Raw genomic sequence first — 16,308 nt, forward strand, 5'->3', positions numbered from 1 at the left:
GAAGCCTGGCGTGCTGCAGTCCATGGGGTTGTAAAGAGTCGGACACAACTGAGTGACTGAACGGAACTGATAGAACTGGAGAATCTGCGATGCTTACTGGGCTACAGTAACTTTTAGACTGAGAAACTATGTCCCTGTTCACTTAGCAAAACCATTGCCCCCCGATTTAAAATGGTGGGGCTTCCCTGGTGACTCAGATGGTAAAGAATCGACCAGCAATGCGGGACACCCAGGTTCAATTCCTGGGTCGGGAAGATCCTCTGGAGAAGGGCACAGCTACCCACTCTAGTATTCTTGCCTAGAGAATCCCATGGACAGAGGAGCCTGGCAGGCTACAGTCCGTGGGGTTGCAAAGAGTCGGACATGACTGAGCAACTAACACACTCACACACACATCACCTAAAAATCCACTCTACCAATGGACTATAGTGAATCTGACACCAGCATCTATGGCTGGATTTTTAGGAAGCATCCAATTTCTTCACCATTATAAATAATGCCTCAACCGCTGTACATGACCTGATGCTGGCTCTGTGTGTATGTGAGTGTGTGTGTGTGTGTACAAAGGCATAGAAAAACACCTGGAGGGGGGAATGCTAGTAGATATTAACAGTGATTAGCACTGATAAGATCACAGATGATTTGAATTTTTCTTTATCCTCATCTGTTTTTTCCAACTTTCTTCAGTGACTGTGAATTCCTTCTGTAATTGGGAAATTTCTTTTTAACTTGAAACATGAATATATGAAGCTATGCACAGTCTCCTTTCTCCCCTAGTAAGCGGATTTCTTTGGGTTAGTTGCTGGAAGATAAGGGTTCACCCAGAAGCTGGGTGAACATATCAAGGTTCTGGAATGCAGGCGTTCTCAGTCGCTAGGTCGTGTCTGACCCTTTGGTTCTGGATACTTATCGCCAAATTATTGCAGTGCCCATCCAGACACAGCAATTTGGCTAAACCCACAGCTGTGCTGGGTCCTGCTTGATCCTTCAGGGAAGCAGAGGACCCTAAGGATCTGGCATCAGAAAGAAAGCTGAAGCGCGGCTCTTGTTCAGACCCAGCACAGTCCACAAGTGCTCAAGTGACAGGACGCTGAGGTCACAGCCGCACTCGGCGGCTTCTCCCGGTGCTGATTCCCTTGTGGTCCCACCTGCGCCAGGCGCCCATCTCTATAAACGGGCGCTGGGGGCCCAGGAGGCGTTCTGGGAAATGGATCTTACTTGTAAAACAAGAACCTCCTTGCTCTCTAAACCTATCTATCCTAACAGGTCTTGCAGCCCCGGTGTTGAAAAATCTAGAAAGCTCCCAAGTGCACACAGCCCGCACAGAGACCTCTCAGGGGGTGCATGTGGGGTTTCTCTGGGTCTTTGTGGCTACTCAGTTGCAATCCCTTATGCGTTCTACACCAGGAAAAACTTTAAAGTAAATCCCCATCGGAATCCTACAGAGCGAATATCCCAACCCTCCTATTTTCCCCGGAAAGCCGAGGCTCAGAGAGGCTCAGTGCGCACCGGGGTTCGCCTCCCCCCCAGGGTGGACCCCGGCGCGCGCAGTACCTGGCTCGGCGCGGGCGGCAGGTGGGCTGCGGCCGGAGGATCCTGAGGAGGAGCCGGCAGAGCCGGGGCCGGGCGGCATCGCACGCTACGCCCAGCCCCTCGCGCATGGCCCGGCGGTGGGCGCAGCTCGGAGGGCGCCCCGCGCCCCGCCGCGCTGGCCCCTTTATCGCCGCCGGATCCAGCAGCCCCCGCCCCGGGGCGGAGCGAGCCGGAGAAGCAACCTCGACTCGGTTTCATCCCGAGCCTGGATCCCGGCCAGAGTGTCGCCTCGGCCGGCGGCCGCCTGGTCCGGGCCGGGCGCCCCTCGCCCTGCGCCTCCGCTGCAGCGGCCGTCCGCGAGAAGGTGTGCCTTGTGGATGCCACCGGACTGTCTCTGGGCTGAGACTCCGGCCTTGGGTTTGTTATTCCCCATGAAGGAACAGTAATGACCATCATAATAACTCCCATTGTACGGTGCGTCATAGTTTACAAAGCAAACTTTCCGGTCCATTATTTCATCTACCCCTTACTAACTCCACTCAAGAAGGCAATTCTGTATTGTTATCGTCACTTGATAGGAAGCGCAGGGCCCACAGAAGTGAAGGATCTTGCCCAAGGCCTCACAGCAGCCCCAGGGCCACAGCTGAAGTTCTCCCAACTTCCAGAGCTGGCCCAGGAAATACTATTTCTTTCCTGCATGTTCATTTCGATTCCAGGAAAGAAGCCCTAAAGAAGTGCAGACCTGGGGGTGACCTTTAGGGGGAGTCAGTGTGGTTGGCCAGGGGTTTCCTCAGGTCCCTTCCAAGCTCCTGGTCCTTATTACCTGGAAGGCACAACGGGGCCACTGACCTCGCTCCCTCTGTATGCTGCTCCTTATACCCTAGGCTAACTCCTAGGGTCCAGACAGAGACAGGGCAGCAGCCCTTGACCCCAGAGTATGGGGAGCCTTCCTACACATCCTCCAGCGAGTTTAATCCGAAACCCAAATTAACATGGAAAGAGGTTACATATTTATTCTGAGTCAACTGCAACCTGCCTTGATTTTGTCCCAAATCCCATTCAACTTCACCTAGATGTTCTCAACATTTGCCTTTGTCTCTAAAACACAGGCCCACGAACGCCCCATGTTCACTTCCTAATCATTTGTTTTCATAAAATACAGAACCATTATTCACATACAAAGTCCTGGGTCTTATTACACCTGAATGGATTTTAAAATTTCTTTTCCAAATCAAAACATATTAATTGGCTCCCACTGCTTTCAGGATAAAATCCCCTTTGTACTGCAGCTTCCTCTTCCAGTAACATCCTCCCAACCCCCACCCCACTGGTAGGTGAAGTCCAGCTGGGCCTGCCTCCTCTCTAAAGCCTTCTCCCCATTCCCATCCCCCCCACCCCCCCACACTACAGCCAGGCCAGGCCCCCTACAATATTCCCAGAATAGATCCCAGCGTCCCCTAATTCTCCTGTAACCTCCTGTCTACCTCCCTGTCCACCCCACCCTAATTTATAAAGCTTCTTAACCTTCCAGTTTTTGTGTATTCTTCCCCAAACCAGCGAGAAAAACATCCTTTCCCCCACCCTCCCCCCAGTGGGAACTGGGTCTCTTTCCTCTGTGCCTTTCTCAGCCCAGCACCCAGCGGGCCCTCAGGGAGAGCCCATATAGTGTCAAAGTTATGAGTTTGGACTTGGTTCAAACCTCAGCTCTTCCCCTTTCCAGATGTTGACTTCAAGTAAGTCACTCAACCTTGTAATATAAGGCTATTAATAATTCCTACCTTATTACTGTCACAATAATAGTGTTAATCACTCAGTCGTGTCCGACTCTTTGTGACCTCATGGGCTGTAGCCCACCCCGTTCCTCTGTCCGTGGGATTCTCCTGGCAAGAATACTGCAGTGGGTTGTCATTTTCCTCTCCAGGGGATCTTCCTGACCCAAGGATCAAACCCAGGTCTCCCTCATTGTGGGCAGATTATTTACTGTCTGAGCCATCAGAGAAGACAACACAGTAACAAGGACTTTCTAAACAGTATCTGTTCTATTTAGCTGCTGTGTGTGCAATTGATGGGCTTCCTGGGTGGCGCTAGTGGTAAAGAATCTGCATGCCAATGCAGGAGACGCAACAGATGTGGGTTGGATCCCTGGGTCAGGAAGATCCCCTGGAGAGGAAAATGACAACCCACTCCAGTATTCTTGCCAGGAAAATTCCATGGACAAAGGAATCTGGTGGGCTACAGTCACGGGGTCGCCAAGAGTCATAGTCATATATTGCATGGACATGCTATGCAATATATTATTTACTTAATATATAGCAATATATTATTAACTTAGTTGATAAACAGAAGAGCTTCACCAACAGCCCTGTGACTCCCCAGCAAGATGTGAGAGGAGTAGCTCTCAGCAAATCATCATTAATGGATGAAACTTGCCCAGAACCAAAAGCAGGGCAGCCAGTGTAGAGGTCATCAGCCAACCTGCCTGGGTTCAACTCCTGCCTCTGTCATTTGCTAACTGTGAGATCTCAACAAGTGCTTTAACTTTCTAGCCTTCAGTGTCCTCATTGCTGCAACGTGAGGACAACACAAGTTCCTTCCTCATCGATTGTTGGGAGAGTTAAATGAATTAATGTGTGGTGTTTTCTCCCAATCATCTCTAATATCTGATTTGAGTACTTCTTTCCAGCCCAGCCCAGCTTAAAAAGATGCGATAAGTCAGCTGGTTTGCCTCAGGTCAACCTACAGCTCAGGTCTCCTGAATGGTCCCAAAACACCAGTCAGTCCTATTAGAAGGTCTGAAATTCAAGGCCACAGCCTGTAGGCCACACTGTAAGGATTAGAGGAGGAGGGGGATTCAAGATGATCTCAAAGATTAGGGCATGGATTGGGTCTGGATAAATCAAGGGAGGAATGTGCCATGTACAAGAAAGTGAGGAAGGCCTGGCTGAGCAGGTGGGATGGACCCTTGGTCTAGGAAGGGTGATCAGACAGAACCCAGCCATCAAGCCTCCATGTGGTGATAGGCAATGGGGAGCTACTGAAGACTCCAGAGCCAGAGCATGGCTTGCTCGAAGGCAAGTTGGAGTGAGAGAGGTCAGAGCCAATGTGGGGGCAGTTAGGGGAGGTCAGGAGGCCAGGGCTGCAATCATGAGGTGAAGAAAGGCAGGAATGACCAAGAAGAGTCAAGGCAGACCCCTGGGGTTCAGAGGCCCCAGAAGGAGGATGGAACTGCTGTCAGACTGCAGCACCTGAGTCTGGAGGGCCAGGAGGACATCTAGAGGCAACGCAACCCTGCATTCTCATCCTGGGTCTCCGGGCCACGTTGGCCACTACAGCCTAGACCGCCTGGTCTCCAGCATTCTCTCCTCCAGTTAAACCGACACTCTCTACCTGGACGGCCTTGCCCAAGAATCCACAATGGTTCCCGTTCGCAAGCAGAGGAAAATCCAACCCCCTGCTCTACATTCAAGCTCCCGAGCTCTGGCCTGGCCTCTCCTATCCCAGCCCACCCCCACCCCCACCCGGGCCCCAGCAAAGTCAGGCTGGCCTGAGTCTCTGAGTCTTTGGCCACCCTGCCCCCTTCCTGGAATGTCTTCACTTTATCTCTTCCCATCCCTGCATTCTACCCACGCTTCCACGTCCACACCGAGCCTCCCACTTCTGTGCAGTGGCTAGAGGGGACTTTGTTATGTTGCTCAACTTTGTCCTACTGACTACAGCAATTATAACGCTGTCAGCTGAGAGAGATGCTCTTTGTGAAGCACAGACTCTGCCAGGCATGCCGCTCAGTTGTTTACATGTGAAAACTCACGTAATCTCCTACAACAACCCCAGGCAGGACACAGGCATTCCTACCTCCTTCTTACAGAGGAGGCAGTGGAGGCTTAAGGCCAGGGGACTTGCCAAAGTTTACAGGCTTAAGGTTGCCATTAAGTAGTAAAGCCACCTGCTTATCTGGAAAAGGAAATGGCAACCCACTCCAGTATTCTTGCCTGGAGAATTCTATGGACAGAGGAGCCTGGCGGGCTACAGTCCATGGAGTTGCAAAGAGTCGGACACAACTGAGCAAGTAACACACACACCTGCTTATCTGCAAGCCCAGGCTCTGACTGGTGCTGCTTTTCTGGGTTGCTCTGCTGCCTGCCTGCAGGGGGCGCCCTGCCCACTGTAGTCCAGGGGGAAGGCTCCCCAGGAGCCCTGTGAGGCCTGGGGCTTTGGTTTGATTTGGGCAGTGGTGTCATCACAGGTGGAATTGTGTTTCCCAGGGAGTAAGCCTCAACCTGGGGTGGGAGGCCATGAGTTCTCCTAGCATTGGAAGCCTGTCCACTGATTGGCAGGCTGGCACTCTAATTCTCTCTGGTTCTATCTCGGGCTTGCTTCTCCTACAAGGTGCAAGGGGGTGGAAGAAATTCCAACTCTGCAATTACCAGTCACGTGACTTTGGGGGCCATCACACCACGCGTAAAAAAAGTTTCTGTTGCCTTAACTGTAAAATGAGACAATAAGTTGTACTTCACAGAGTCCCCGAGGAGGGCAGTTGAGTGGCAGCCCCGTGACGGGCCCTAGATGGCCCTGGCCCAAAGCTAGTGCTCGGTAAGTTATAATAAATGCTTGTGTTTATTGAGCGCCTACTCTTTATGGGCACACTGCTGATAGATCTACACACGCACTCTCATGGGGCCTCCCTGATAGGCTACATAGTCCATGGGGTCCAAAGAGTCAGACATGACTGAGCGACTTACACTTTCACTTTCCCACTCCCATTTCATCCTCAAAATGCTACAAAATGGGTCGCATTGGTTCCCTGGACTGCAGATGAGAACATCTGAGGCTCAGAGAGGTTCATCCGCCCTAAATCACACAGCTGGTGAGAGACATCTCAGAGCCAGTGAGCATGGCCCAGCACAGGGCTTGGGTATAGTTTATCTAACATGTCCATGTTCAGCTGTTTGTGACCCCATGGACTGTAGCCCACCAGGCTCCTCTGTCCGTGGGATTCTCCGGCAAGAATACTGGAGTGGGTTGCCGTGCCCTCCTCCAGGGGATCGTCTTGACCCAGGGACCAAACCCACGTCTCTTACGTCTCCTGCATTGGTAGGCTGGTTCTTTAGCACGAGTGCCACCTGGGAACATCCTGCCCCAGGTTGATAGTCAAAATATCTAATCACCAGTGAGGCATGCACGCTGGCAATTCAGAAGGGATGTCAGCCACGATGTTCCCTGGCTCTAACCACTGGCCTCTACTCCCCCCCCACCCCCCGCCTTCTCAAGTCAGTTATTGCATATCACCTTCTCAGATGCGCTCTCCAGGACCATGCCATGGCCCCTCCTTCTTCACATAGTGTCAGGTGCAACAGTGGCTAAATCAAACCCCAACAGGGACATCAAAGAAGCCTCTGGCGAGAGCAGACCTCCAGTGAGAAGCCAGGAGCAGAGAGAAATTCCGAGTGGGCAGAGTGGGGAATGGAAACCAGAGGAGACCAGCAGGAGGCGGCAGGCAGCAGGGGAGAGCTTACCTGGACAGAGGCTGGTAGCCTTTTTCCACGTTGTTGTTGATGTCCAGTTCCGTAGTCAAGTCCACCTTTTGGGATTTGATTTTGAACAGAAACTGCCAGGGACAGGCCATCTCTGCGGTTTTGAAAAGCACGTCGTTTGTCTGGATTTAAACTTGGAGGTTCTTCTCTGCAGGCTGAGGAAGGAGAGGGAGAGCGTGAGGAAGCAGACGGGAGGTTTGGAAAGAGTTGACAGACCTGGGCCTTCTCAGCGTGGTTAGTTTACCACACTGAGGCATCCGTGCAGAGGATAACATACGTAAGTCATGAACTGCCACTTCATCAGGGTTTTGCGACCTCTGTTCCTCTTCTGGAGTTGCATGTTGGGATCCTATGGATTTAATTCTACAAAGCAACCTAACTATCTAGAGGAAGAACACATAACTCAATAAGGACAAAGCACAAACCCTGTGAGCCTCTTGAATGGGACCTGGCGAGCTTCATGGTTGACCTGAGGCAAGGAACCTGCTGCTCATTGGAATACCATCTGCCTGGTCCTGCAGGCAGAGCACCTATCACTGGGGAAAGCATTCAAGCTGGGCTAAATCTTCTCTGATTTTGCAGTTGTTATCAATGCTTCCATCTGTGCCTTTTTTAGATTTTATTTATTTATTTGGCTGCACCGGGTCTTAGTTTTGGAACATGGGATATTTTATTTTGTGGCATGTGAATTCTTAGTTCTGGCATGTGATATCTAGTTCCCTAACCAGGGATCGAACTTAGATCCCCTGAGTTGGGAGCACGGAGGCCCAGTCACTGGACCACCAGGGACATCCCTGCTCCTTTATTATTATGGGGAGGGGGGTGGTGGGGATAATTATTTGTGGGGGAAAATGCACGCAATTCTCAACATTTGAGATCATCTTCTTTTAAAAAAGGATCAAAGAAGACCTAAGTGAAGGCCCAGTTCTGGTCTGGGCTTGCCCCACCCCCTACACCTCCCTACCCCCCACACCCCCCTACCCCCCAAACCCCCCTACCCCCCACATCCACCCCTGCATATCTCCTCCATGGAAAAATCACTGGGAGCCAGTGTGGTGAGATGTGGCCCTTGGGACCTGGGACTTAGAATCTTAGAGCCTGGGACTTCCCTGGTGGTCCAGTGGTTAATAATGCACCTTATAATGCAGGGGATGTGGGTTTGATCCCTGGTCAGGGAACTAAGATCCCACATGTCGTGGAGCAACTAAGGCCATGCACCACAACTAGAGAGTCCCTAGATCCTGTATCCTGCAACTAAGACCCACTGCAGCCAAATAAATAAGTTAAAAAAAAAAAAGACTCTTAGGGCTCTCCTAATCTGGGTTCAAATCCTAGCCTTACTAGTTGTGTGACCTGGCTCAAGTTATTTAAAAGACTCATTTTTTTTTTTCTTCCATAAAATAGGCTTAATAATATTTAGCCTACCTTTCCCCTAAAGCTGCATGTTACAAGGACTGGACAGTATCACCAATGTAAAAAAGAATTCTCATTAGATTACTCCCCATTTTCCAAAAAGTTTTCCCTTGAAATGAAGCAACTACAGCAAATTTGGCAGAAAACAAAATATGAACAAGATGCCAAACCTCATGTTAGCATTTCTTAGATTTTTTTTCCCACCAGTTTATCTCTATAAGCAGAAAAGTCCCACAGTTTTCTGAGTTCCCAAACAGGAAGAAACAATCCCCTCAAAACAGTAGCTTCCCCAGAAATGAAGACAACTCACCTTGTGGCTGGCCACAATGCCTATGCAGGATCTGGACAAGAGAACTCGGAAGATCACGCTGAGAGCTTTGGAACCGTCTATAGCTGCCCAATTCCCTCACCAAGGGTGGCTGAGAGGTTTCAGACCAGTGACACTGAGTTCTCCAGGGCCAGAGAATCTCGGTCTTCAACTCACTGCAAAGTTGTGATTACATCGGCAGCTAAGAGGAATTTATACCCAACCTGTGGCATCCAGGGAGCTATTTTTGCATGAGGTTTTTTTTTCCTTCCCCTAGGGAGTGTCCCAGGCTGGGTATACAGTTACCTAATTTATGACTGGCCTTTGAGTGACTTGATGTTGCTGTTACATCACTCTGTGTGGGACATCCTCAGTAAACCCACCTCTTCCTGGTCCTAGGTCCAAGGCGGTGGTTCATCAGCAGGGTACTGAGTTCAATAAAGGAGTCATCACGGAGCCAAGTTTTACTTAGCTAAACCATGTTGCCTCACTTTCATACTTTGGGGGATTTTTTTTTTTTTTACACCTCAGCAGGGAGCACTCCAGTTCATCTCTGTCCAGCCTCTTGGTTTTCCAGTTCATGGCAGAAATCCAGGAAGCCAAGGAATATTGACAATATGGAACACACTGGAAAATGCCCAGGTTACAGAAGGCCGGTGATGCTGGGTCCTGCCAGTGTTCCCAACAGATCTCTGAATCATTCAGCTTGAGGTTTCTGGCAGGGAAGGAAAGCCCTTGGCACAGAGAGACCTGTCAGATGCTGGTGTTGCTAACGTCTCTCACTTCAGCTCTGAGTAAGGGAGGGTAGAGTGGCAGGTAGAGTGATTTTCTACAGGGGAAAAAAATCCTTTCTTATAACAGAAAGTATATCTTAACTTCACTATACTTTCTTAAATTCCATTTTATCATAGTGCCTCAAACACAGTGTTCTTATATGGTATGAATTGTTCCATTATAAAAGAAAAATAATAACTATGTTAGGAAAAAGTCGAAAATGGAGGGGAAAAAAAAACCCACCCTTGTTTTCACCATCCTAATGCATTGCTGTCACAATCCATTCATTTCCTTCCTGCATTTTCCAAATTAAATGCAGGATTCTAATCAATTGGATATGCCTAAGATAGGAAAAAACTGGAAAGAGGAATGGCTACGCACTCCTGTATTCTTGCCTGGAGAATTCCATGGGCAGAGGAGCCAGGCAAGATACAGTCCATGGGATTGCAGAGTCAGACATGACTGAGCAACTACTGAATAAAGACATGAATAGGAGCTCAAAAGATCTTTATAGAGTGAGTGGTTGAATGAGTGAGTGAATGAAAATAGGAGTAGCCTTCAGTGAGTTTCAATGTATCCAGACCATTTTTGTTTTAGGCTTTAGCCAGTTCAGTTCAGGGAAGCTAATGCTGCTTGAGGAGAGATAACAGAGTCCCTGGGTTCAGGGAGTACAAAGCTTAAAGAATGGATAATTATGGATAATTATATGGAGTGATCCGTGCAGTGATGCAAGGGTGATACAGCTGAAGAAGCTGAAACTGCATTGCTCAGGGAAGGTGGACAGGGGAGCAGGCACCAGGACAGGGTTTTGAGGGATAATTATGAGTTTGTCTTACTCTAACCATGTCCCCTATAATTGCTTCCACATATTCTGGCTATATCTGCAGCAGATACATGTATTAATCCTTTAACTCCTCCAACAACCCTGAAATGGTACTACTCCTTGCCGTTCGTGAACTCCTCTAGAACCTTATCTACTTGACCTCAAAACCCCTGGCTGTTTTTGCTTCAGAAGATGCAGTTATTCAGTTATCTAATCAATCAGACATATGATAGCTGGGCTTTGGATGCATGGGCAGTAAGATCCCAAGATGTGTATGTTGCCTTTCCGTTCAGGCTGGCGCCCTGGCTCACTCTCTTAGATGCTCCCACCCTGATGAAGAAGACCACACCCAAAGACAGTCCCCAGAGAGTGTCTCTGTGTCCTCACTATCTTCTCAGTGTACCTCCACAAGGGGCCTCCCTTTCCACGACCCCCTGAAATACGTGATGTCTATAATCGGCCAGCTGCCTGTGCGTCCACGGCATTCTTTGATTCCCCTCCCTGAAGCTCCTGGAGTCTCAGGTGAATCTGTGGCAGAGTCAGGTGAGAACCCAGATCTGGTGACTGTTTCCCCACTAAATCGTGAGCCCTGAGAAGTAAGGGACCACGCTGTCCCCATCAACCAACATCCCCAGCACCTACTGACCAGCATGGAGTGGGCACTGGGGAAGCACTAGAGGAATGAATGGAGGATGGATGATGAGTGGTGCCCTTCTAGGGACCCTGGAGTGCCTGGCCTGGAGTTAAGGCTCTATAACTATTTGTTTCCTTTTCCTGTTCCTTGGCATGCTGTTCAGGCTACCAGCCTGAGCTCCGAAGCTGCCATCTCACCTTGGGTCTTGCTCTAACTCAGCATCTGCCAACCATGATGTTCTTGGCCCCTGGCAGCATTTGGGTCAGCAGTGACTGTCTGACCTGAGCACCAGGCTCAGCATCTAATGCAGCTGCTATTAGCATGAGAGGTTCTGGGTTCTCATGACAGTTCTGATACTGGGCTGCTATGTGGCATCAGAAAAGATCAGGCCTTAGGACTGACCTCAGGCCCTCTAGTCTCTGGGCCTGATTTTTCACGTTAGAAAGGGTGACCAAGATAAAGTGAGTAAATGATATACAAGAAAATGCTTTGAACTATGGAGCAAAAAGGTAATCACGCAAGAATTTCTGGTTCCCACTGTGGGTCAGAGAAGAACAATTTACTTTTTGATAAACAGCAAGCAGGTGAAGATCCCCTGGAGTAGGAAATGGCAACTCCGTCCAGTATTCTTTCCTGGAGAATTCCATGGAGGGTGGAGCCTGGTGGGCTACAGTCCATGGGGCTGCAAAGAGTCGGACACGACTGAGTGCACACACACACACACACACACACACACACACACACACACATACGTGACATGACCTGCCTTTCAAAGTTCCCTTCTTCACAAGGCTCAGCACTCCACTGCAAAAATTTGTATTTTTTAATTAATGAATTCGTTTGGCTGCACTGGGTCTTAGCTGAGGCACGCGGGCTCTTTGATCTTCTTTGCGGTATTCGGAATCTAGTTCCCTGACCAGGGATCGACCCCTGTCGCTCTGCACCAGGAGCACAGGGTCTTAGCCACTGGACCACCCGGGAAGTTCCACCATTAGCTGTTAAATCCCCAATTCTCTTTCTCTGTCTAACATTACATTTATGTATTCATCTTCTTACTAGGATAAAATTCATATAACACACAATTCACTATTTTAACTGTTTTTAAGGGTTACACGAGGTGGTGTACAACCATCACCTCTCTCCCAATACTCTCTTAATTAGCAAATGGCAAAGAGGGGAGTAGAAACAGCACTAAGGATGGTGACACAGAGAAGCTAAGAGACACCCACAGTCACACAGCAGACAGTCTCTGGGCTGGGACAAACAGGGATGCTCACCTCAGAGCTCTAGTTTGCAGGGTCCAGGGCTGGTTCCCATCCTGGAGGTTGCCATGGATTTCTATATCTGCTGTTCTGTGTGTTCTGGGCCCACTTCACCCTTGGCCCTGCTTACCCAACAGGCCACATTCCTGAGCATCTGTTGTTGATAGATGTGGCAGGTGAATGCCGCTGAGGAGAAATCAAAGCGCAGTTTGAAGAGCAGGCAGAGGACATGTGGGCCCCCAGGAGGGTGGGGTTGCAGGTTCCAAGGCTGCTGTGAAGAAATAGCCTCTGCCCTATCTAACCGGTGCATCAGGGCACCATGCCGATACCAAGTGGTGCTGGAATTTCTCGGCTTCATCATCCTGGGATTGACTTGCCATCAGATAGAGTTGGGGCTTCCCAGGTGCCGCTGGCCAATGCAGGAGGCAAAAGAGACAAAGGTTCAATCCCCAGGTCGGGAAGATCCCCTGGAGGAGGGCATGCCAACCCGCTCCAGTAGTCTTGCTTGGAGAATCCCATGCACAGAAGGAACCTGGCAGGCTACAGTCCACAGGGTCACAAAGAGTTGGACATGACGAAAATGATTCAGCACGCACACACGCGCTCTAATCAGTAATTTGCAGAAGAGGAATCTGCAGTTCCGGGAGGGAAGGTGACACTTTGTCACCTAGGGAGGACGGGGCAGAGCTGGGATTTGAACCCAGAGCTGTCAGACCCCAGAGACAGGTTCTCCATGTGTTTATGCGGGGGGTGGGGGGGGCGGCTGTTAGGCAGGATTCAGCATGCTGGTGAGCAGAGGGGTGATCCTCAAGACATGGCCTTTGTCCTCCTCACTCCAGAATAAGGGAAAGAGGGTGACCCTTCAGCGTACCCCAAGTTCCATGAGGACAGGAAGGCTCTATCACATTTATCACTATATTACCTTGGTACACAGCAGGTGCTCAAGCAGTGATTACATGAAGAATCTGTGCATTTACTACAGGCACCGTAACCTCTAGTAACCTCTAGACAACCCTGCAATGAAAGTGTCATTGTTCTCATTTTGTAGCACCGAAGCTCAGAGAGGCAGCCCGCACTGGCTCGAGGACCCAGGGATCAACATGAACAGCCACAACTGCGGTTCTGCTGCTCCCAGCTCTGAAGCCAGGGGGGCTCTGCCCTGAGGGTCTCCGTGCCTGACTCCAGCACTCTGCCAAGTGCTGAGCTGTGCTGCCTAGATCCTGAGGGCACTGGGGCTTCAGGGATGGGGGCTCGAGGGCTTCAGGCCATGGGGGGAGGACTTGGAGGACTGAAGGACTTAGATGTGGGGAAGAGCCAGAGGAGGGCATCTCAGGCCAGGAGAAAAGCCTAAATCTCCCCTGATGCTAAGTGCTTGCCCTCCACAGGGAGAGTCGTATCTCTCTGGATCCAGGGAACCCCCATTCTCACCCAGGAGGCTCCGGCTCAGTATCCTTGCCACCTGGTGTCCCAGTAGGAGTAGAGAAAGCGACAGCGTGTGCTTGTCATGGTGCTGGCTGCTCTCAGGGTGGTCTGGAGGACTTAGGAGCAGCCTCCCAGCTTCAGCCAGGCCGGGCGGCCAGGCAGCCTCAGGCAAGCACTGCAGTGGCTGATTTGCCAAGTGACGTCATTTTGGTAAGGCTTGAGACAGTCGGGCTTACCTTCACCCCCGGTACACATGGGACTGTGAGGTCATCCTGGGGTCGTGAATGGTGTCCCAGGCCCAGCTCAGCCAGGTGACCTCGGCCAGATCCCTTCATCCCACCCCTAACCTCACTTTCTTTAGCTGCCAAAAGAGACCAGGAAGTGCTTCTCTGTAGGATTTTCCTGAGGATAAAATGAAATCCTCTTTTTTTTTTTTAAAGAGGTTTTATTTATTTTAAATTTATTTATTATTTTTGGTTGCGCTGTGTCTTCATTGCTACAATGGGCTCTCTCTAGTTGCTGCGAGCAGGGGCTGTTTGTAGCTGCAGAGCCCAGAGGCTTCTCTTTGTGGAGGCTTCTCGTGTTCCAGGGCACGGGCTGCTGGGCACTCGGGCTTCAGTAATTGCAGCACGTGGGCTTAGTAGTTCTGGAGAATGGGCTTAGTTGCTCCACGGCATGTGGAATCTTCCCGGATCAGTGATCGAACCCATGTAACCTTCATTGGCAGGCAGACTCTTATCCACTGTACCGCCAGGGAAGTATGAGGTCCTGTCTTCAAAGTGCCAGACGCTCAATAAATCCTAGGGGTTCCCATCCTGGCAGATGGGGAAGCTGGGGCCCAGAGCAGCTAATTCGCAGGTCTCATAGCAGTTCGTACTGGACGACTTCCTCTTCTAGGCCAGCAGGTCGCTGACCTTCCTGATAGCTACATCAGGCCCTTCTCTTCCTCCTTCCCCAGGCTCTCTGGTACCACCTCCCCTACCCTTCGAGATGGTGACATGGATGCCCTCTCCCCACGTATAACCTCAGCACTCTGCACTCTCAGATGCTCAGTAGATGCCCTTACTGGTGATGCTAAAGCTCCATATCTGCATGACCTGGGATCTCTTTTTCAGTCAAATGACAAGTTTCCCAAAACATGACCAATCTAGAGGAGATTTGAGGTAGCAGGTGGTGCTAGTGGTAAAGAACCCGTCTGCCAATGCAGGAGACTTAAGAGATGCAGGTTTGATCCCTGGGTCTGGAAGATCCCCTGGAGGAGGGCATGGCAACCCACTTCAGTATTCTTGCCTGGAGAATCCCATGGGCAGAGGAGCCTGGTGGGCTGCAGTCCATGAGGTCGCAAAGAGTCAGACACGGCTGAAGTGACTTAGCACATACCTGGAGTAACCTTTTTTAATGTTAATAGTTGAAGTATTTATCAATGTGTTTACTGTCTGTGACCATTTACTGACATTTCACGTGTGGGAAATGATAAAAATGGATTTGAGAATTACATTAAGTTAAAGAAGAGTCTGTCTAAGGGGGAAATATTGGAGCAAATAATAATGTAGGTGGTATGCAGGTGTGACAAAAATTATGAAGGTGGAATGCAAAAAAACTGCAAGGAGTGTCCATGAGAAGATGTGTGACTTTTGTTCTTTCTCTACACGTGTGCCTGTGTGTGACCTGTGATGTCGCTTGTCCTATTTAGGCTTCATGCCCCTCACCTGACAGAGGATGGCACTGGGAAGAAGCTCTCTAAGGATCCTCCAGTTCTGATATCCTAGGTCTCATGCAAGACCCCTGGCCCCTTCCTTGTCATTTGATGCCTAACCACTGGAGGGTGTGAGTCACAAGGTCTCCTGAGTGTATAACACCTTGAATGGCTTGGAGTTGACCGAAACAGGGGGCTTTTTGCTGGAAATGCCCCGGTTGTTACCTAAGGTGGGCAAACCTAGGGTGGACCAGGATGTGGACGGCTTTGATCTCTGAGTCCCTGGAGTATGATTCATGCTGGCTGGCATAAGCTGGCACTTCACTGGTAGGCTGGGCACAGTGGGCGATGACCTGACCAGCTCTTGGGGGCGGACCAGCCAGGAATTTTCTTCAAGGGCTCAATTTCTTGTTGATGCTTCCCAGAACATCGTCCCTTTTCTGCCCTTCCTCGCTGCTTCTCGGGTTGAAGATTAATACTTGGCGTGGCATCAGGGCAAGTCCTGAGGTGTGGTACTTCGAAGGTCAAGGATTAAGGTGCAATTAGTACCTTGGTTCTGTGCAGAGGACATCAGTAGGGGAGCAAGGAAGGGCAGGTAGCCGTCAAGTGTGCAATGCTAAGCTAGTTACCGGAACAGGCAGCTGGAGTTCAACCCCACAGAGAAACCTAGGTAAGACTCAGACCTCACCCAAGGTACGAGACTGCTGACTGTTTGCCCGACAACTCTAGAGAATCGCTTCCAGGAGCAGGGTAGGGGCATTAACTCCCGAAGGCCTGCTGTGGGCGGGGTAGCCTTGCTTGGCTTTGGAAAAGCCCGCAGGCACAGAGATGCCAAGGCTGGCAGCTGGAGTGGCCAGGATGCACTGCCATGAATGATGCAGGCAGAGTAGCAGCGGCACTGCTACGAATGGGC

The 16,308-nt window shown here is 50.3% G+C and overlaps 1 protein-coding gene across 1 annotated transcript in view; it reads right to left on the bottom strand.

Annotated features, from left to right (window-relative positions):
- The window catches only part of NOS2 (nitric oxide synthase 2), a 41,398-nt gene extending 34,216 nt beyond the window's left edge, over nucleotides 1-7,182 (bottom strand). Inside the window, exon 1 of the mRNA XM_020902078.2 lies at nucleotides 7,047-7,182. Coding sequence (XP_020757737.2) covers nucleotides 7,047-7,156 — 110 coding nt within the window. The 5' untranslated portion in view covers nucleotides 7,157-7,182. The remainder of the gene's footprint in view (nucleotides 1-7,046) is intronic.
- Nucleotides 7,183-16,308: the final 9,126 nt, after the last annotated feature.

This window comes from Odocoileus virginianus, chromosome 17 (genome assembly GCF_023699985.2).
Source record: "Odocoileus virginianus isolate 20LAN1187 ecotype Illinois chromosome 17, Ovbor_1.2, whole genome shotgun sequence".
Lineage (NCBI taxonomy): Eukaryota > Metazoa > Chordata > Mammalia > Artiodactyla > Cervidae > Odocoileus > Odocoileus virginianus.